Genomic DNA, 24228 nt, shown 5'->3' on the forward strand with positions numbered 1-24228 from the left:
CTTCAGTCATTCTAATATGCTGATTTATTACTATTATTATTAATGTTGCAAACAGTTGTGCTGCTTAATATTTTTCGCAACATGTGATTCTTTTTTCAGGATTCTTTGATGAATAAAAAGTTAAAAAGAACATAATTTATTCAAAATAGAAATCTTTTCTAACAATGTAAGTCTTTGCCATCACTTTTGATCAATTTAACACATCCTTGGTGAATAAAAGTTTGAAAGAAATTAAATTTGACTAACCACAAACTTTTAAATGTTATTTATATTATATTATATATATTTTTTTTTATTTAAAAAAAAACATTCTTTTAAAAATTTTAATTTAAGAATCGTGTTATAGGTTCCAATAATATATTAAGCAGCAATTTTTTCAACATTGATGATAAATCAGCATATTAGAATGACTTCTTAAGGATTATGTGACACTGAAGACTAGAGTAATGATGCTAAAAATTCTGTTTTGCATCACAAGAATAAATTACATTTGTTAAAATATATTCACATAGAAAACAGTTATTTTATATATTATATATTTTATAATATAGGAAAAAAAAAAAAAAAAAAATATATATATATGCTACATCCAGTTTACAGATCGTACCTAAATTTCACATACCATTTGACAAGTAGGAGAATAGTGCGTTAGCACGCGCCTCAGACCCTAGCTACACCAGCGCTGGCATGGCCACTGTCTGCTGTAATGCTATGAAACTACGAGAGAGAAAAAGAGAGAGAACAGGTACTTACGCCAAACATTTGCCTGAGGTCTGGATCTCTGAACCTGAAGGGGATGTTGGAGACGTGGAGCCTCTTGGGCTGCGTTTTGTTTTCTGTGTTTTCAGATGACTGTGTTTGCTGTTGGCTGTCTGTCTGTGCTGAATCGTCTGTCTGCTGTGGGGGAAAAAGGAAAAGAAATCAGGGAATATCAGTCAGTAAATCTGATGCACCAACTGTAAACAAACTCAAGCAAAGATGCGCCTTTCAGTTGCAGAAAACCAGCTGTCTTTGCACGCAGGTGTTGACCGCACCACTGATGTGTTTTTCGAACTTGGACCATCGCAGCGCTGCAGTCAGGAGGCACGGTCTAGCGTGCCTGCACCTCCAGGCGTTCCCAGGGTGCCAGACCCAAAGCCTTGTTTTAACAATATAACTGGTGAAAACTTTTACCACCTGTTCCCGCTGCCCCTTTGTCAGGCAGATACTAAAAACATATGTAGAGCACGCACACACGCAAACACACGTTTAAGGCATGGCTTGTAATGCTGTGTGTGCCGGGGTTGGGGCCGTGGGTGAAATATGGCATGGCTGCTTCACTATATCTTGCTTTCTCTCGCTCTCCCTGGCCACGCATGACTGCTGGCTGCTCCCTCCGACTATGTGCCTCTCAGTCTGGACTGCTGCCTGGGAGAGAAAGCGGCCTAGCCCTGTGTGTGTGTGTGTGTGTGTGTGTGTGTGTGTGTGTGTGTGTGTGTTTCTCTGTCTGACTGTATTTATATGACTTAGCTAGAGAGAGTATTTCAGCGGGAGACTTTGCTTTCTATTTTTCTCTCATGTGTACGTTTGTGTGTAAGTGGACGAATTCCAAATGGCATTTTTTGTGCCCTTAAAGGGACAGTTCAACCAAAATTTACAATTCTGCCATTGTTTACTGTCACTCTCACGTTGTTCCAAACTATACTTTCTTTTAAAGTGATTGTTTTTGAATAATAAAGCTTTTTAAAGAAGTCTCTTATGCTCAGCAAGACTTAATTTGTTTGATGAAAAATAGGTTAAGAACATAACTATTATGAAACATTATTACACTTTAAAATATCTGTTTTCTTTTTTAATGTTTTAAAATGTAATGTATTCCTGTGATGGCAAAACTGAATTTCCAGCAGTCATTACTCCAGTTTTCAGTTTGACATGATCTTTCAGAAATCATTCTAATATGTGGATCTGGTGCCCAGGAAACATTTTTTTTAATTATCAATGTTAAAAACAGATGCTACTTTTGCGGAGAAATCATGTGAAACATTTCTCTAATGATTCTTTGATTAAATTATACAACAAAAATATTATTTGAGGGTTTTTTTTGTAACAAAGTCTTTGTAACAAAGTAGTTTGAAGACATATCGCATGTGTGATGAACATAAAAATGTAAGCCGCTCAGTGTTGCCAAGTCTGCAGTTTTCCCGTGGAATTGGGCTACTTTACCACTGGTTGTTTTTGATGTCCGCGGGTTGAAGCGACCCCAATAACACAATATTTAGCCACTGGAATGAAAATTTTACCACGGGAACCCAGACAAAAAAACGTGTATTCTACCTTTCCGGAATGTGATTTTTAATGGGGGATCCACTTTAAAACGTGATTGGGCTACTTTTGGGCTAGTTTTGAGTAGTAATTAGGCGGGTTTTGTTGTGAAAACCTGGCAACCCTGAAGCCGCCATTCACCAGTAATATTATCATTTTTACATCATTATTTATTTACTTTAATAAAAATTTGTATAAAAATATTTTCTTTCAGTGAGATTCTAACCAGATGTGAGTTGAACTTGAGAATTTAAACATTTAAGAATTCATGAATTAATCATTCAGGTCAATTTTGTGAACTGAATCAATTTATTCATTAAAAATATCCAGTTCAAAAGAACGATTCATTCACAATGAATAATTCTGCTCTTATAAATGTGCATTTTTACTACACCAATCTTTACTTAAGTGTTCTGCCTTTTGGACTAGGCAACAAATGGCATTTTTTTTTGTGTCCTTAAAGGCACAGTTTAACCAAAAAATACCGCTCTGACATGGATTACTGTCACTCTCATATTGTTCCAAACTATACTTTCTTTTAAAGCGATTCTTTTTGAATAATGAAGCTGTAATAAAGCAGAATTAAAAATAGTTTTTAAAGAAGTCTCTTATGCTTAGCAAGACTTGTTTGATGAAAAATAGGTTAAGAACATAACTATTATAAAACATTAGTACACTTCAAAATATCTGTTTTCTATTTTAATATGTTTTAAAATGTAATGTATTCCTGTGATGGCAAAACTGAATTTCCAGCAGTCATTACTCCAGTTTTCAGTTTGACATGATCTTTCAGAAATCATTCTAATATGTGGATCTGGTGCCCAGGAAACATTTTTTTTTTTTTTTAATTATCAATGTTAAAAACAGATGCTACTTTTGTGGAGAAATCATGTGAAACATTTTTCTAAGGATTCTTTGATTAAATTATACAACAAAAATATTGTTTTAATTACTTTTTTTGTAACAAAGTCTTTACTTTTAATCAATTAAATGCACCCTTGCTGAAAGTGTTAGTTTTATATAATTTTCCGACCCCAAACTTTTGAATGGTAGTGTACATTTTAAGTCGTTTGAAGACATACTGTATGCGTGATGAACATACTGTAAAAATGTAAGCCGTTCAGTGTTGCCAAGTTGGGCTACTTTACTACTGCTGCCGTGGGTTGTTTTTCATGTCCGTGTGTTGAATATTTAGCCCCTGGAATGCTAATTTTACCAGGAGAACCCCAACAAAAAATTTTTTTAATGGGGGACCCCCTCAAAATGTGACTGGGCTAGTTTTGAGTAGCAATTGGGTGGATTTTGTTGTGAAAACTTAGCAACCCTGAAGCCGTTATTAACCAATAATATTATTATTTTTACATCATTATTTACTTTTATATAATAACTAGTATAAAAATATTTTCCTTCAGTGAGATGCTAACCAGATGTGAATCAGTGAGTTGAACTTGAGAATTGAAACGTTTAAGAATTCAACAATGAATCATTCAGGCCAATTTTGTGAACTGAATCAATTTATTCATTAAAATTATATGTTCAAAAGAACGATTCATTCACAATAAATGATTCTGCTCTAATAAATGTGCATTTATACTACACCAAACCTTACTTTGAGTGTTCTGCCATTTAAGGGCATTTTTTGTCCCCTTAAAGGGACAGTTTAATCAAAACTTACAATTTTGCTATGATTTACTGTCACTCTCATGTTGTTCCAAACTATACTTTCTTTTAAAGCGATCCTTTCTGAATAATGAAGCTGTAATAAAGCAGAATTAAAAAGAGATTTAAAAGAAGTCACTTATGCTCAGCAAGACCTAATTTGTTTAATGAAAAATATAGTAAAAACAGTACAACTATGAAATATTATTACACTTTAAAATATTTGTTTTCTATATTAATAGGTTTTAAAATATAATTTATTACTGTGATGGCAAAGCTGTATTGTCTTTACTCCAGTCTCCAGTGTCACATGATCCTTCAGAAATCATTATAATATGTGGATCTGGTGCCCAAGAAACATTTTCCGCATTGTCAATGTTGAAAACAGATGCTAATTTCATGGAAACATCATGTGAAACAAGAATTCTTTGAATAAATTATACTTTTTGGGGTAGCAAAGTCTTTGTTTTTAATCTGATATAAATGTTTTAAAGGAAAGGAGGTGAAGTGAGGCCAAGTATGGTGACCCATACTAGGAATTTGTGCTCTGCATTTTACCCATCCAAGTGCACACACACAGTAGTGAACACACACACACACACACACACCGTGAACACACACCCGGAGCAGTGGGCAGGCATTGTGGGGGTTCGGTGCCTTGCTCAAGGGACTCACCTCAGTCATGGTATTGTGGGTGGAGAGAGCGCTGGTAATTCACTCCCCCCACCTACAATCCCTGCCGGACCTGAGATTCGAACCTGCAGCCTTTAGGTTACAAGTCCGACTCTCTAACCATTAGGCCACGGCTGCCCCCAATCAGTATGTTGTTGTACAGCACTTTGGTGCAACTCTGTTGCCTTTAAATGTGCTATAGAAAGAAATTTTGACTTGACTTGACTTTTAATCAATTTAATGCACCCTCCCTTGCTGACACTTAAAATTTCTTAATTTCCTGACCACAAACTTTTGAATGTTGGTATACATTTTAAGTCAATTGAAGCCATACTGTATGTATGATGAACAGATAAAAATGTAAGCCATTATTCTCCAATAATATTATTATATTTACATTATTATTTACTTATAATATAATTAAGCAATAAGGTACGAGAGGCCGTGCTGTACCTTATTGCTTTTATAAAACGGTTACCACACAATAAAAATATTAATATCAAAAATATATATTAATTTATATATATATTAGGTTGTACGTTTTCATAAAGTAAAATCATTAACTGCCTTCCGCTGTAAAAAGTAGTCCCTAACTGCTCAAGCTTTGTTTACGTTGCTAAGGGTGGTTGCTAAGTAGGTTCAATGATACACAAAACCGTTGAGTGAAGCGGTCATAGCAGTGCCGTATCATGAATACGACACAGCTGCTGACCAATCAGAATTGAGGAATGGAACTAACCGTTTTATAATATTCTATAATATTCTCCTTCAGTGAGATGTTAACCAAATACGAATCAGTGAGTTGAACTCATTCAAGAATTCATGAATGAATCATTCAGGTCAATTCTGTGAACTGAATCAACTTATTCATTAAAAAGATCCAGTTCAAAAGAACGACTCATTCACAATGAATGATTCTGCTCTCATAAATGTGCATTTTCACTACACCAATGTTGACTTCAAGTGTTCTGACCTTTGAAGTGAGGCCGTAGTGGTGCTCACTTGAATGTAATTCACCTATTATGTGTGTTAGCATGAGCATGTGCACATGTATGTGAATATATGTGCATTTATTTTCCTTTGTGGCAGGGAGCGGAGGCTCTGCGTCGAGCCTGCAGTTATGCCCAGAGATATTTTTTAAACTTTCTGCTTGCTGCAGCTGTCCTGTCATGCTTCAAGCGCTCTGGAAATCATATTGTCTGGAACAAAAGAATGACTGAATCCCAGTGTAACAACTGCCTCTCTGACATTACAGATGCTCAGGACTGTTAAAGCAAGCTTCACTGGAATTACTGGCAATGGAACGGACCGCGCGTCTGTGCGCGTGTGGCATTGTTATTTAAATCAGGCAGCGCTCAGGGCGACTCCGACAAAAGTGGCAACAGAAAGAGTCAAAAAAAGCAAAGCTCAAATGAAGAATAAAGAACGGCTTGCTGGGACTGTAAATATGAATATCGTGTCATCATAACGTTGGTACAGGCGGCACGATATACTCACCCGACTGAAACGCAATGGTGGGGGAAAAACATGAGAGAGAGCTCTTGAAAAATACTAGTTTTTCAATACATGAAAGGCTGCAGAAGTGGAAGAGAAAAAAAAAATCTGTCTTGTGTTATTACAAGTCATAAACAAAAGAACACCCACTCCTCAAGGCAGAGAACAAAGAAAAACGGAAGATAAAACGCTAAAGCAGTGTAGTAAACCATCCAATGTAAAACTGACAAGATGTGCGCCGTCTTTATTGCTTTAACAAAATTGCACTTTTCCTATTGCGGGAGGCTCGGTTTAATGGCGTCGTGAGGCAAGCGGGCCTCTGCAGAAGAGACAACTGGGGTGTTATAATTGGAAATATGCTTTTCCATTTACTGCTCTTTCAATAAAAGTATAGGAAGGAATGCGGCGGGTCTTTAGGTTGAGGCACGGCGCGGTTGGCGGCCATATGTGCCATTTTAAAGATCTCATTTCATGCTCTGTGCATATGGCTGCCTTAATGGCTCAATTAATTGATTCCGAAATCAATTAATCGATTCGCCCCTGTCTACTTGCCGTGGGGAGCCAGAGGCCACGGTGACTGATCTCGGGGTGATGGGATGAGACGGGGGAAAAGGAATAAATCTATAGGACTAAAATAGAGGCCGGCGGCAGAAGCGAAACGCATTTTGAATCGCATTCACAGCGCGTGCTGAAACATCCAGGCACTTGAAATCCTGCTTTCATAATTCAAACAATGCAATACTTCCAATCCTGAGAAATTGTGATCGATTCCAGCGGCCTAAAAGAAAAAAAGAACTCAGAGATTGTGTTGCTCCCTGTAGGAAGGAAAGGTGAGGGGAAGATGGAGCGATAAGGACAGGGATGTGAGGGAGGACAGCGGATCAGCCTGGGAGACCTACTCAATTACTGATTGGGGACTCACAGAGTTGTGAGTGTTTACCATTCATTGATCTCACACTGAGTGCTAAACGGCAAACAGTGACAGGGCTGCCGGTGTGTGCTCTGAGCACACACACACACACAAAAACACACAGCCGCTGGAGTGTAAGAGCCCAAACGGACACACACATGGCAGCGCTGGACAGAAAAAGATAACCTAACAAAGCACAGTGAGGAGTTGGAGCGTAAAGCCCCAGTAAAATATTTTCCTTTTCGAGGAATTTTTCCAGTGCGGGGAATGTGGAATAATTGCATCAGTCGTCATTGATCCTGGAGGGAGTTTCTGTTTAACTGCGTTACGTGAAAAGAGCATTTGGAAATGCTCTCTCTCACACACACACACACAAAATTTATAAATAAATGAATACATTTTTCCTATATAGTTTCATGCAATGTATATTTAGTAGGCTAATGTAATTTTCTTCATGCCCCTCGTGCTCCTTTCAAACACATAATTAAACAAAAACTCCCCCATGAATCAATGACGGCTGCTGCAATTATTCCACATTATTCCCTGCACTGGAAAAATTCCTCAAAAAGGATATGTGACCCTGGACCACGAAACTAGTCAAAGGTAGCACAGGTATGTTTGTAGCAATAGCCAAAACTGTATGGGTCAAAATTAATTTTCTTTTTTATGCCAAAAATCATTAGGATATCATGTTCCATGAAGATATTTTGTAAATTTCCTACCGAAAATACATTCAAACTTAATTTTTGATTAGTAATATGCATTGCTAAGAACCTCATTTAGACAACTTTAAAGGCGATTTTTGCACCTTTGGATTCCAGATTTTCAAATAGTTGTATCTCGGCCAAGTATTGTCCTATCCTAACATACATAAATGCAAAGCTCATTTATTCAGCTTTCAGATGATGTATAAATCTCAATTTTTTTAAAATAGACCCTTTTGACTGGTTTTGTGGTCCAGGGTCACATATTTACATCAGTGGCATGCAGCAGTGTTCTGAAATGAGGCAATTTTTTTATTAATTCAATCTAATTTCATGTCCCAGTCACATTTTCTTGGTTAAAAAAAAACATTACTTACACGATCAGAATTAAAATCTATACAGATGTGGCCATTAAGAATGCGCAGTAGAGAAGTTCTCTATGAAGTACAATACCAATAGGGGGTTAATGTATTGTATTTTTACATTAACAAATGTAATTGTTTTCCTTTTTTCCTTCTTTAATTAATAGCCATCTATTTATTTAAACCAAGTATAAATCTCACCATTTTAGTGTTTTTAAGCATTTAACATTTATTCCAAAATAAAAACTTAAAAATAATAATGCATTTTATTTATAAACTGACGTTCACCTGTTCTTTTTCATAATAAACTTATTATGATTACTTTTGGAACATCAGTCATCAAAGCTTAGTAAACACTGGTCACAGACATGGAGACTTTCCTTTAATTTCAACAAGCTGTTTACAAAACTCCTCACACAGATCATGTTTTCAGGCCATTTGACAAAGTGGTGATAAATAAGTGTGTGAGCTGTTTACTTTTTTATTAGTCTTCCTATTAACGCCATTATATTTTTCATTCAGACTGATTTACGAACGTGGAATGCACATGAACACAAGAGGCCGGATTTATCGCATGAACCAATCACAGCTGAACATAACCGCTCACATCCAATTAGGGCTGGGCGATAAAACGATAACGATATATATCGCGATAGACAAGAGATCGATATCAATAAAAAATGTGTTCGATAAAACGTTCGATATTTTGTATTCTTCGTCGGCCCGCCCAGCCCCCCTTTAACGTTCAGTTCATAGCGCCAGATCACAATAGAAGTTAAGGTTATCTTTCCTACAGAACGGGTCCATGTTGTTGTATTAAACAAACTAAATAGCCTTATGTTATTTATCTTATTTACACGACGGCATTTGATTTCTGTCTCTACATGATCGCGCGTTTACAATGTCTCCTCACAGACGCGGACTCCATTCATAAAAACGGACTTTACTATAGGGCGGAATGCCGCGGAATTCGTCGATTTTTGGACCAATAAATCAAAAGCTGGTCTGTTAATTAATTCAGATCGCGATATGGACTAGTGTCTGTGAAAACTGAAATGCAAAAAGACCGTTTCAATAAGAATCCTGCATGTTCCGTTTGCCTCTATATGTATGAATGGAGGAGACGCGTTTTATTTTCACTACACGCATACTGCACACGTGACGCTCCCGCTAATTTTTGGCCTTTGCATCTCACATGAACAGATAAACTCCAATAAATACATCTCCAAAGCTGCTGTGAGTGTCACTTTTTGTCAATTTTACCGTTTCATTAGTGAAACTAGCATCATTCATACTGTATTACACACTGAAACTTCACGGCAACCTGTCAAAATAAAAGTACTGTTTAACATGTAACAGAACAATATTAGTCTTGTATTACTGTACAGTATAATGTAGGTGTTTATATATTCACATTTAAATAATTTACATAAAACAATATATATGATAAAAAAATAAAATAAAGAGTCACCACTTAATTGTTGAAAAAATACTATTATTATTAAACCTTTTTTTAACTGAATATAATTTTTCTTCTATGTATTAATTTTAACAGTAAAGCTCCGTTTATTTTTATTTTTAAAAATAAATCTGTGATTTTGCTTTCATTTGATTATCAGAAAAATTAAAACAAGAATTTCTGAAAAAAAAAAAAAGATTGTAAGGCCCTATTGTTCAAAATGTTGAAAGTTTTGGACTTTTTTTTTTCACTTAAATAAATATTTTTGTTATTACACAAAGTATAGGCTAAAGTACCGGGAAAGAAGTAATGTTGGCTACTGGCAACCAGCAATCTGTGCAGAAAAAAATATAATCAGCCAAATACTTTGCAACAACCTCTGACCTGTGGTCAAGCCGTACTTCTGGGCCATACATTAGCTTGACCATTCACTTCATCGACAATGAAAGGGGTTTGAATTGAGGATTAAGAGATAATTAAGTGTATATTGTGACTTTAGACTTATGTTTACATTTTAATTATTTGAGTTTTCCATGGTTGTTGACATTTCTGTCTTAATAACTGAGGGGATTATGATCAGAGGCAGGTTAAGTTTAAAATAAAAATGCTTGAGTGTAATATATTTTTCTCCTGGTCCTTATTTTAAATGGGTCATAAAAATATCAATAATTATCGATATCGACCGATATGAAACACTGATATCGTGATATAGTTTTCAGCCATATCGCCCAGCCCTACATCCAATCATATCGCAATCCTCTTACATGACTTTCCCCCATTCATTCTCAATTACCCCCCCACCAAACTCATCGCAGGCTTTTAGGGGGTCTGTTAAAACTCAATGGGCTCAGGAGAGGCGAGAGAGTTGTGGACTCCCGCTGTAACTTTACCAGCTGGTGTCACTGTTGGACAGTTTTACTGTGATTTATATGTTTTTTATGTCATATTTTATAATATTTACATTGTTTTATTTTTGTACTATGAATATTTTTTATCCAATTTGTTGAGGAGACACTGCCTTCCTTGCCTCCTATCCACACGTAAAAGTGGATGCGGCCATTTGTAAATTTTATGGGTCAGGCTTCCGGTCTCTTCCAAAATCCAGCTATACAAAACAGCTTGTTTTTCTGCTTGATATTGTAAATTGGTGTGTCTTACCATATTATTTTTAATTATGAACACACTGGTTTGTAGTGCAAACCGTTTTACCATTTACTGCACATTATTCTTCTTCTCGCTATTTCTCTAGAGCGGCTAATGAACCAGAGGTCTCACCCATAGGCTTACTTCTGCATTAAAGAAAAAGGTGAATATGTATATGAAAACTATAAATACACATTTTTCCCTATACATTTTATGCATATACATAGGAATACGGCCAGCTACCTAGTTAACCTAGCTAAAAGGAGAAGAACATTTTTCATTCCTTTCTTGGATCAATTCTGGGATGTGTGCCAGGTAAAAATACAGCCTGTGTGTGTGTGTGTGTGTGTGTGTGTGTGTGTATAGTATGCATACGGCTGACAGTTTACATAGCGTGCCATCTGTGCAGCATTCTTCTCACTGGCAGAGGACTCCAACATGGAGGGGAGAAACAATAACAAACACAAAAAAGGCTTCCAGTTAATCTCTTTTGGTATCAAAAGATTCATTAATAGTCGTTCATTATAACAATCGCATATTTTGCTGCATTGTTGATTTTACATGAGCAGGAAAACAAAAACCAAGCATTTGTGGAAGATAAACAAACCGAAGCCACAGCACGTTCAGTGCTTCAGAGTGTTGCACGCTCATTTGTGAAGCTGTTCTCACGCACAAACGACTGAGGTACAACACTGAGGGTTTCCTGCACTCGGTGAACCACGGAGGCAATAAAAGACAGATAACGTACGCGATGCTATTTTCAGCATAGCAACATTACTGGGATGAAACGCAGTAGATGTCTAAGTCAAACTCCACCACCATTTGTCGAGCCCCAAAAGCTGCACCAGAGGGGCTGAGAGGGGGCCGTTCTGCAAGATGTCTGCCCTCTTGCGGGTACGGCCCATTCCACACGTGTTCTCCCTTAAGGAAAGGCAGCTCTTACTCCGGCTGGATGAGGATGGGAATGGGGCCATTTCTCTTGGGAACGCATGGGGGAAGAGGGCCAATGAAGCGCGACAGGAGTCAGAGCAGCAAGCCGACACACTGAGCTGACATCTACACAGATTAGTCAAACACCGTCTGTGAAACCGACATTTGGATGAGAAACTATTTTATAAATATGAGATCAAATAAATCAGTCATCTTTCTGAGGAGTCACTATTCAACAGTGACGAAAAGTCACTTGAGAGGAAGCAGTACCTCTATGTCACTATGATGGGCTGATTATAGTCAATGAGATAATGCCTAGCTATCATGTTCACACACAGCCTGCGAACCGGCCTGAATGGGTCATACCGGCGGCAATGGACGGGCTAATTACAGAGTAAACAATTCACCCACTCGGACGTCACCACTTTCTGTATCGTCCGAAACTAAATGAACTTGAAATGATCTGTGAGTGGGCCGGTTTTAACAACCACTCAGGTCGGTTAAATTAAAGGTCCACCCCTGCGTCTGTGACCATCATTACACCCGTGGTGTTTACTGAGAATCTGATGACTAATGTCCTGAAAAGAAAGTGACAATTAATAATAACAGCCATTACAAAACTGCTGGCAGCTGAAATAATTCCAAATTCTTTCTGTTGCATGTAGTTATTTTTTAAGCAATTAAAAAATTCTTCATGAAAAGTATGTTAAGACAAGTCAAACTCTGGTAACATTTTGTTTCAAGTTATTCATTAGCTACTTCAATAGGTATAACAACAACAACTAACAACAAGGAACACTTCTTTACAGCATTCATTAATTTAGAATAATGTTAATTTATAAATGAAATATTGTTCATCGTTAATTCTAAACAAATGAGAATTTATTTAAACTTCACATTCATTAAAAATGTATTAGTGTACACAACTGTTTAAAAGTTTGAGGATCTGCAAGACATTTTGAATTTTTTTAAAAGGCCTTTATGCTCACCAAGGCTACATTTCTTAATTAAAAATTCAGTGAACATATTAATAATATGAAATATTATTATGGCTTAAAACAACAGTTTTTAATGCAAATACAGTTGAAGTCAAACGTTTACATACACCTTGCAGAATCTGCTAAATGTTAATTATTTTATCAAAATAAGACGGATCATACAAAATGCATGTTATTTTTTATTTAGTACTGACCTGAATAAGATATTTCAGATAAAATATGTTTATATATAGTCCACAAGAGAAAATAATAGTTTAGGACTTTAGAAAATAAAGAGCTTGGGGGTGAAAACTTTTGAACAGCATAAAGATGTGTACATTTTTCTTACTTTGTCTAAATATCTTTTTTTTTTCATTTAGTACTCTCCTTCAGAAGCTACAGAAGATACTTATATGTTTCCTAGAAGACAAAATAATTAAAATTTACCCTGATCTTCATATTCCACAAGTTTTCACCCCCTGGATCTTAGTGCATTCTGTTTGTTTCTGACTTCAACTGTATATTAATTTTACTATCCAGTGATGGAAAAATTTCAGGAGTCTTCTTCACTGTAATACTCTGGTTTTGTGCTTAAGAAATGTTCCTATTATAATCAGATGTTAAAAAGGTTGTGTTGCTTAATATTTTTGTGGAATCGACCTTCTTAAAAAAAAGTTCCAAACTTATGGTGTACTTGAACATTCTTGTAAAGTGTTACTAAAATACTGTATTATAGGTTGCTTGTGGAAACTAAATGCTGTTCCGTATGCATTTCAGGAATCCACCACAAGCTCTTACGCACGCTGACCACTACGAATATGGCGGGAATCCACAGCACTCTATCAAAACAGTGATGAAAACCATTGCGGTATAAAAACGCCCCTTTGGGGGCTGATTGGTTATCACCTACTCCAACAAACAAAAAGATAGGAACAGGGGACGTATCACAGTCTAGGCCTCTTTTGTTTGCAGATGAAGGATCAGTTGTGAGGAACGACTTGGATCTAAAAACAGCTCTAGCCAGATGAGGTCATAGCTTTGGATGTCTGTAAAGTTTTGCTTTCTTTCCATAACACTCGGCTTGGAAAGTGAAGGGAAGAGATAGAGAGAGCGAGAGAGACATAGGGAGAAGGAGAGAGGCAGGGGGGAAAATAATGGCTTTTCCAGATGTGGTTTTGCTCCCTTCTGCTCTGGCACTAAAAAAGAAATTTGAACACTAAGGTAGGATAGGCAATGAAAATCTGGCCGCTGTTTGCAGGAAAGCTCACATTTTCCTTCAAATCAGTGAAACGGTTTAAACATTCTGTCTGTTGAACAAATCGTCTAATTACAGAATACATCAGGAGTTTCTCCTAAAGAGGAGTACATTTTTGGACATTCTAAGGAATGGTTCACAATTAAAATTCTTTTACTATTTTCTCAGCCTCATGTCATTGTAAATCTGCATTCTATTTTTTTTTTCCCAATGCAGCACAAAAGTAGACCATTTTGAAGAACCGTTGCACAGCTTGCGCCGTATGACATAGTAGGGACCACATTTGCCAAGCTCCAAAAAGCACAGAAGTTCCATAAAACTATCATAAATGTAGTTCACAAGTGGGAATGAACATTACAAATTTACTGTATTATTATTTGTATTATATTTAGAGAGAATGTTAGCATTTACAGAGTGCTGATGTATTAACTAAAATTTGGTGAAATAAACACAAATATTAGTCATAACAATCATGAAAAAGGGCCATACTGCCCCTCTACCATGGGGCAGGAAGCCCCCCAGGCTCATCCCAGCTGTCATCTAATTGTTGCAGAATACATATAAAAAAAAATCATCTTAATGTATTTTTAATATACAGTTGAGGTCAAAAATGTACATACACCTTGCAGAATCTGCAAAATTTAAATTATTTAACCAAAATAAGAGGGAGCATACAAAATGCATGTAATTTTTGTATTTAGTACTGACAACTGAGGGACTCATATGCAACTATTACAGAAAGTTCAAATGCTCACTGATGCTCCAGAAGGAAAACACATGCATTAAGAGCTGGGGGTGTAAACTTTTGAACAGAATGAAGATATGTACATTTTTGTCTTATTTTGCCTAAATATTTCTTTTTTTATTTAGTACTGGCTTTTAGAAGCTACAGGAGATACTTTCATGTTTCCCAGAAGACAAAAAAAGTTACATTTACCCTTTTTTTGGAATCTTCAAGTACAAAAAGTTTTTACTCCCCGGCTCTTAATGCATTGTTTTTTCTTCTGGAGCATCAGTGAGCATTTGAACCTTCAGTCCTTCAGTTGTCCTCAGTGTGAAAAGATGTATCCCAAAATCATACAGTCATTGCTGGAAAGGGTTCAAATACACAAAAATGTTGAAAAACCAAAGAATTTGTGGGACCTGAGGAATTTTTCAGAAGAACAGCGGGCAGTTTAACTGTTCAGGACAAACAAGGGACTAATAAACAACAACAACAACAAAAAAGAATCTGTGGATCATTCAGGTAACAACACAGTATTAAGAATCAAGTGTATGTAAACTTTTAAACCAGATCATTTTAATAGATTCAACTATTATTTTCTCTTTTGGACTATATGTAAATGTTTTTTTTTTTATGTGAAAAAACTTCAGGTCAGTACTAAACCAAAAATAACATGCATTTTGTATGATCCCTCCTATATATATATATATATATATATATATATATATATATATATATATATATATGTCTTCTTTAATGAAAGAAAGAAAAAAAAAAATTAAAAAAAAAAAAAAATAATAATAATAATATTATATATTATTATATATATATATATATATATATATATATATATATATTTATTTATTATTTTTTTTTCTTTCATTAAAGACAGTGTAGTAATTGCAATAAACTAACAATTCGCATTAAATCATTCTATCCAGCTGGCCTGTAGGTTATGAAGAGTAATAATGTTTGAAATGTGTTATTATATAAAACCATTATAAATTATGGTATTTATCAAAAGAGGAAACACACACAGCCGGACACATACTGGTATTCCTATCATTTTGGGGAGAAAAATTTATTCTGAATGGTTTATAAGCTTGTTTCCTCAGGAGGACCAAAAAAAATCCTCACATGGACAAAATTTACCGGTATTCTTATTCTTGTTGGGACATTTTGTCCCTATAACATAGGGAAATACACACGCACACAACAGTTTAACTATATCCCTCTTGTGGCATCTTACACTAAGGGTCTGACTCAAAAAAACAAACGACAAAACTACAAACCTAAATAAATACTGTATAAATGAGTCCACGAATCCCCAATTTAACAAACAGACAACTTTCTAAAGCTGAAGTAATATCTTTGGTGGAGGACCAGAAAAAAAATGCAAGCCATTATTCACTGATAATATGCAGCTTATGACATGAAGGTAAGAAAATAAGAACATTAGATTTTTGGGAGAACTATTTCTTTAATAAACCAAATTCTCCAGCAACTTCCTGTTACCATGCAGAATAACACTGAATCTTTCTATTTTGGGATAGAAAATGTTCTTGAAATTATTTTAAAACCCTAAAGTGAAAACCTCACCAAACTAAATTCAGCGAGAGCACTTTGTACTCCGAATTGGTGAAATAACACAACGACAGTCAATTATTCATGGAAATGCCCTGAAACATATGAAATATTAAGGCGGGCTACAGCACTGATGTCCTTGGAGGGCAGATCACGGAGGGCACCTCAATCCACAGCACAATTCAAAAAACCTGAACCGTGACGAGCAATGCCATCAAGTAGAGTCAGAGATATAGAGTGAGCGAGAGAGAGAGAAAGAGATATGCTGTAGAGATCGGTGCTTACTGTGGCTGTGCCGGAGACCGCCTGTACGCTGTTGTCTGGTCCGCTGGGCTCGCTGTGCGTCTGGGCAGGGGGGTACATGTTCAGCGTGTGCTCTGCCACGGGGGTCTGGCCCGGGTAGTCTGGAGTCGGGTGAGGGTGGGACGGCGTGTACTCAGCAGGAATACCGTTCTGAGGGGGAGCGAACTGGGCTGATGGGTAAGGCTGGGCCATGGTTTCTGGGGGTGCTGGGGCGTCTTGATTACCCTGAAAAACAGAGAACGATGCCAAAATGTTAGTGCTATGTTTGCATAATTCACTAAATGGCCAAAAGTATGTGAACACCACACCCATATCTGTATTTACTTTAAAAACACTGGACATTTAAAGCGATTTGGTGCTTTTTTTAAGCTGCTGCAGGTGTTATTTGCCAAGTTTATTTATAAATGCTTCATCTGAGTAGCCTTTTTAACCTACCAAAAACATTCATTCCAGATTTGTTCACTGTTGTGCATAGTATAGCTCAGATAAGAATTTAGTGTTTGCATTCATATCTTTAACTTGAAGAAATTCATCTTCAAGAAAGACGTGGCTAGTTTCATTTTTTGCCAACTTTATTTATAAATACACTACCAGTCAAAAGTTTTTAAACAGTAAGATTTTTAATGTTTTTAAAGAAATCTCTTCTGCTCACCATGTCTGCATTTATTTGATCCAAAAACGGTAATATTGCGAAATAGTTTTTATTATTTAAAATAACTGCTTTCTATTTAAATATATTTTAAAATGTAATTTAATCTTGTGATTTCAAAGCAGAATTTTTAGCTTCATTACTTCAGTCTTCAGTGTCACGTGATCTTTCATAAATCATTCTGATATGCTGATTTGCTGTTCAAGAAACATTTATTGTTATTATCAATATTTAGAACAGTTTTTCAGGATTCTTTGATGAATACAAAGATCCAAAGATCAGCATTCATCTGAAATAAAAGCTTTTGTAACATTATATACACTTTACCTTCCAAAAGCTTGGAGTCAGTATAATAATTTTTTTTTTTTAATTATAGAAATTAATACTTTTAATTATTAAGCAAGGATGCTTTAAATGCATGTAATTTTTGTATTTAGTACTGACAACTGAGGTACTCATATGCAACTATTACAGAAAGTTCAAATGCTCACTGATGCTCCAGAAGGAAAACACATGCATTAAGAGCTGGGGGTGTAAACTTTTGAACAGAATGAAGATATGTACATTTTTGTCTTATTTTGCCTAAATATTTCTTTTTTTTAATTTAGTACTGGCTTTTAGAAGCTACAGGAGATATTTTCATGTTTACCAGAAGACAAAAAAGTTACATTTACCCTTTTTTGGAATCTTCAAGTACAAAAAGTTTTTACTCCCCGGCTCTTAATGCATTGTTTTTTCTTCTGGAGCATCAGTGAGCATTTGAACCTTCAGTCCTTCAGTTGTCCTCAGTGTGAAAAGATGGATCCCAAAATCATACAGTCATTGCTGGAAAGGGTTTAAATACACAAAAATGTTGAAAAACCAAATAATTTGTGGGACCTGAGGAATTTTTCAGAAGAACAGCGGGCAGTTTAACTGTTCAGGACAAACAAAAGCTTGGAGTCAGTATAATTATTATTATTTATTAATTATAGAAATTAATACTTTTAATTATTAAGCAAGGATGCTTTAAATTGATAAAAAGTGACATTTATGATGATACAAAATATTTCTATATCAGATAAATGCTGTTCTTCTGAACTTTCTATTCATCAAAGAAACTTGAAAACATTCTACCCAGCTGTTGTCAACATAATAATAATAATAATAATAATAAATGTTTTTTTGAGCAGCAAATCAGAATATTAGAATGATTTCTGAAGGATCATGTGACTGGAGTAATGTTGCTAAAAAATTCAGCTTTGAAATCACAGTAATAAATTACATTTTAAAATATATTCAAATAGAAAATCTTTATTTTAAATAGTAAAACTGTTTCAGAATTTTACAGTTTTTGCTGTACTTTAAATCAAATAAATGCAGGCTTGGTGAGCAGAAGAGACTTTCTAAAAAAAAAAAAAAATCTTACCGTTCAAAAACTTTTGACTGGTAGAGTATATGTAAAATAACTGCTTTGTGCAAGTTTTAAGGATTTTGATTCATCTTAGCTTTTTTTAAATATGCACAAGCAAATCTTTAAATCATTTGATTTATATTGATTCAATCGATGCATTAAATAAAAAGAAGACAAGTCTTAAAATCGTAAATCTGTTTGTAAGCCATTACTTTAAATATTCACTTTTGTGTTTGATGGATAATCAGTCTCAAAAAAAGACAATATACTTATGTTTGTGTGTTATTCAGTAGAACTCATTATTGTTTTGAAGTTATTATTTTCCCTCTGACACTTTATCTTGTTATTTGCTCTTATTTAGACACAAGAGGTCAGACATGCTTGTATACATGGCTTTATGCATCAAACATGCTCATTATAAGAGGGTTTCCACATACTTTTGGTCTTTATATGAGCTCTGCATATACACACGCTGCATCTCGCATCAGTCGTGGCCTCTGTTTGTAAACCATTAGCGAAGCACTCGCTCGGCTTCAGACACAAGTTCACTCATACAGCTGGGCCAATTAAATTAGAGTGTTAGCATGCACCGGACCGACAACAAATGAACAAGCACACCCACGGACAAACGCGTTGCGTACACAACGCACATCAGACCTTTATCTCAGGAAGAGCTTTCTTATTTGATCAGGACCAATTCATCCACCTCCCAGCACCCAGATTATCCACTTACTCGTGGAGACGTCTCTCCACCCCGCACCCGAATCAACGCTTAACCGCCGCTTTGCATGCCGTGCCCAAGAGACCAAAAAGCCGGCTAAATTAGCGCTTGCTATCAATAAACAATGGCAGATTAGAATAATGAAAACACACACAACAGGCTTGGGTCATGTGATCTATGGAAACACAGGTAATGAGGAAGTTTCATGAAAAATACATTCATCAACAGCTGTGTGGATTTGATGGGGATACTACTGTATTTGTTTAAATTTCAAGTGATGATAGCTGTATTCATCTGGGTTTTGTATAACCAGATGGTGTTTTTGTTCGGTACATCTCACTGGAAAATTATATTGTTCAGAGGTCAGCGTTATTTTGATATTATTTATATACTGTTACAGAATGTATTCATATTTTAAATCAGCTTTTATTTATATATTTTCTGTGTTCAGTTTAATTTTAGTTTAAGTTTTAATAATTCAGGTATTTGTTTATTCCTTTTTTGGTAATTTCTGCACTTCAACTTATTTCATTTCAGTTACTTCAGTTACCAATTAATTTGTTTATGTTTTTTGAGTTTGTCACTTAATGTTTATATTTTATTTTAGCTTAATTTTAATCTTGTTATTAATACTTAGCTTTATTTGTTTATTCCTTTTTTTGGTAATTTTCGCACTTCAAGTTATTTCATTTCAGTTACTTAAGTTACCAGTTAATTTGTTTATGTTTTTTTCTTTTATTTTTATATTTTATTTTATTTCAGCTTTATTTTTGTCTACTCATTTCTACTTAGCTTTATTTGTTCACACTTCAACTTATTTCATTTCAGTTACTTAAGTTACCAGTTAATTTGTTTATAAGTTTGTCTCTTAATTTTTTATATTTTATTTTATTTCAATTACATTTTTTTCTATTTTTTTTATTCTTATTTATACTTGGCTTTATTTGTTTATTACTTTTTTGAGTTATTTTTGCACATCAGCTTATTTAATGTTTAATTTGCTTATGTATTTTAAGTTTGTCAATTATATTTGATATAGTTTATATTTTATTTTATTCCAGCTTATTTATTCTACTTATTTCTACTTAGTTTTATTTGTTTATTCCTTTTTTGGTAATTTTTGCATTTATTTACTTATTTTATTTATTTAGAATTATTTAAGTTACTTCAGTTAGCACTTAATTTTAAGTTTAAGTTTGTCTCTTCATTTTTATATTTTATTTCAGCTTAATTTTGTTTTTCTTTTCTTCTTATTTCTACTTAGCTTTTCTACTTAACTTAATATTTGCACTTCAACTTATTTCATTTCAGTTATTTTAGTTTTCATTTAATTTATGTTTTTTTAAGTTTGACACTTAATATTTATATTTTAATTTATTTCAGCTTTTTTTAACTTAATAAAACAACTTTTAATAGTCAGAGGCTTCTGAACTTATTTCATGTCATTTATTTCAGTAACCAGTTAATTTGTTTGTGTATTTTAAAATTGTGAATTAATTTTTATATTTTATTTTATTTCAGCTTATTTTTTGCTGCTTATTTCTACTTAGCTTTTGTACTTAACTTAATATTTGCACTTCAACTTATTTCATTTCAGTTATTTTAGTTACCAGTTCATTTGTTTATGTTTTTTAAGTTTGTCACTTAATATTTATGTTTTATTTTATTTCAGCTTTTCTTTTTAACTTAATAAAACAACTTTTAATAGTCAGAGGCTTCTGAACTTATTTCATGTCATTTATCTCAGTTACCAGTTAATTTGTTTGTGTATTTTAAATGTGTGAATGAATTTTTATATTTTATTTCAGCTTATTTTTTGCTGCTTATTTCTACTTAGCTTTTCTACTTAACTTAATATTTTCAACTTCAACTTATTTAATTTCAGTTAATTTAGTTACCAGTTCATTTGTTTATGTTTTTTAAGTTTGTATATATATATATATATATATATATATATATATATATATATATATATATATATATATATATATATATTCTGCTTAGCTTTATTTGTTTATTTCTCTTTTTTTGGGGGGTAATTTTTGCACTATTTAGCTTCATTTTCTTCTACTTATTTCTACTTAGTTTTATTTGTTTATTCCTTTTTTTGGGTCATTTTTGCACTTCAACTTATTTAATTTGAGTTACTTCAGTTTTCAGTTAATTTGTTTATGTTTTTTAAGTTTGTCACTCAATATTTATATTTTGTTTTAGCATTTTTTTTTAACCTAATAAAAAAACTTTTAATAGTTAGAGGTCTTTTTAATGAGAATTTAATGAAAAGTGTTTGCATTCACATCTTTGACTTGAAGAAATTCACCTTCAAGAAAGACTTTGCTAGCTTCTGAGAAGCAGCAGACATAAAAGCATAGTTCACCCAAAAATGAAAAATCTGTCCTCATTTACTCACCATCATATCTTTCCAAACCTGTATGATTTTCTCTCTTCTGCAGAACACGAAAGAAGATATATTGAAAAATGTTTTTCTTCATAAAATGAAAGCCAGTTCAAAACAATGGACCCCTCTGACTTTCATTTTATAAACAAAAAACTGATTGGAAAAACTGATTGATTTTTTCCCTTCTGTTCCACAGTAAAAAGAAAGCCTTACAGGAAGGGGAGTAAATGATGACATAGTTTTCATATTTGGGTGAATTACCCCTTTAAGAAAGTCTCTATTTGCTTTCCATTTAATCGCACTGCAGTCTAGGGGAAACAAGTGAGAGAGACAACTAATTTGTGATTTTCCCTTCTTACAGGAGGAAACACTTCGTGACACACTTCATACGCACACACACATATCTCTTCCTCCAAGCCAAACCAGGAGTTATGTAGGCAGAGAGATCCCATCACCCACAGGCCTGTCGAGAACACACTCTGACACGGGACAACTGCACATGCTAAAACAAAGCCAAACACGCTCTCCCACCACTTTCTCTCCTCTGACCATAATGCCACACTACACAGAAACACCCCCTACGTACAAAGCGTAGGATAAAAGGAGAGAAAGTCCAGAGCTTGATTTGTGATTTAAAGGAATATTCCAGTCTAAAATTAACAATCATTTACTCATCCTCATACTGTTCCAAACCCGTAGGACTTTCTCTACACAATACGATACGTAGTAGTTTTGTGTGAGGAACAGACTGAAATGTGAAATTTGCTTAAAATCACAAACAGTTCTTTTGAGTCAAATCTTTTTAAATAAATTAAAGCTGTGAATTTACATGTAACTTATGCACAAAATTTAAATACAGCAGAAAACATTTGTGAATAAACACCGTTTCCATCCAAGTCAAAGAGAACAAAATAGTCACTTTCTGATAAACTGGCACTAAATATCACTAAGATAAGTAGAAGCCACTGAATATAATCATTTTCATATATAATAAATTACTTATGCCTCAGAGAGAGTAGATGAAAGACAATAAATGTGGTCATTGCTTTCGAAGGTGAACGCGACTTGGCTGTTTGGGAACGCGGTCGTAATAGAGTTTTGGCCATAACAACATTTCAGATGCTGTGCAACAAGATCAGTCCGCTGATTAGTCAAATTATGCTGTCCATAGCGCAAAATCACATGACTTTTTGATGCACAAAAGGAATTTATTTATCAAATGCGTTTCCATCTCCCATTATTTCGCACAAGTCAAAAATCATGTCAAGCGATTGCAAAAACTTTTTTGCGAAATTAAGGGATGATGGCTGATTTGCGATGTTATCGTGGTCACATGACGATATGAAACGATAGGTCTTCTTGACAAAAAGTGTACTTTTTAAAATATTTTTAAACTTATTCTATCATACAAGGTCTTTAAATTTGCACTTTGGGCCATTATGCTTTGGCACAGTATCTGTCAAACGAAATAAAACCGAAAGCACAATATGGCTTAATCCCTTCATCAAGTCTGTTTTCGCTGCACATTTCAAAGCGAAGTGCGCACTTCATTCAGGCGATCAGCTCGTAATCCAGTGTTTTCCGCACCTCAGAACGGCTCAGTTGACAGTAAATGCATGTGCTGTGAGTTTAGTTTGCGTTTGGGAATGCAACAGCCACCAGTTCTGCTTTATTTTGATTACAGCATTTCACTACATTTGTAGTGAGATGTGTTTTCGTAAGTCTGTTTTTTTACTGAAGCTGGAGTTTTCCATTAAAATAAAAGCTGTACTGTTGCAAGTGCAGTATGAATTCTTGACAGCTAGCGGTGTCACACCCCCGGACTTTCTTGTTTGGTTTTTCCCATTTTCCCCGCTGTTCTGAGTGTTTTGGTTTCTCCGTCATTGTCTGCACCTGTCTGTGTAATTAGTCTGTGTGTATATAAGGTGTGTGTTTCCCCTGTATTCTTGTCGGTCTTTAATGTTTTATGGATGTTTTCCCCTGGTGTTCCTGTGTCTGCCTGTATTCCGTTGGATTTATTAAATATACGTCTTTTATTTACGTCGTTGTTCGTGTGTTCCTGCCTGCATCGTGACAAGCGGTTTAAATGGTAATGTTACTGCAGTCCAAATTCTACTTCAAGCATAGAAATTAAGAAAGAAGTATTATAATTTCCCTACTGTAGCATAAAGCATATATAATATACCAAAGAAAAATCCTTTTTTATTTATTTTACAGTGCAGTTGTTTTATGGCTATTACTGTATGGCTATTACTGTCACAGAAATAACAATAATATAAAATTGTTGATATTATTATAATCCTTATTATAATATTCTAATTTGTTTGGCTTCCTGAAACACCAGTGTGAATGTAATTTAGGCTCAAACAGCGTACCACAACTAAAAAGAGGGCTGAGTCCTCTTTAAAGTTCAGGTACAAGTCAATTCACTGGCTTTTTTTCAGACTTAAGTTTTCTTAGCTAGGAACATGGGCTGGAGCTCTTAATTTTAAACTCTCAAAGTGCAATAGATAGAATATTTTAACTTTAAAATGTACAAATTTTATTTTTTTGTAATAACATTGCAATAATATCATATCGTGGACTTCAC

The 24228-nt window shown here is 34.6% G+C and overlaps 1 protein-coding gene across 1 annotated transcript in view; it reads right to left on the reverse strand.

The window, feature by feature from the left end:
• Positions 1-689: 689 nt before the first annotated feature.
• LOC141312250 (RNA binding protein fox-1 homolog 1-like) overlaps positions 690-24228 on the reverse strand; it is a 25193-nt gene continuing 1654 nt past the window's right edge. The window contains exons 3-4 of the mRNA XM_073832580.1: positions 16460-16702; positions 690-897 (exon numbers count right to left, since the gene is read on the reverse strand). Of these exons, the coding sequence (XP_073688681.1) occupies positions 718-897; positions 16460-16702 (423 nt within the window). The 3' untranslated portion in view covers positions 690-717. The remainder of the gene's footprint in view (positions 898-16459; positions 16703-24228) is intronic.

Source organism: Garra rufa, chromosome 1, assembly GCF_049309525.1.
Source record: "Garra rufa chromosome 1, GarRuf1.0, whole genome shotgun sequence".
Taxonomy (NCBI): domain Eukaryota; kingdom Metazoa; phylum Chordata; class Actinopteri; order Cypriniformes; family Cyprinidae; genus Garra; species Garra rufa.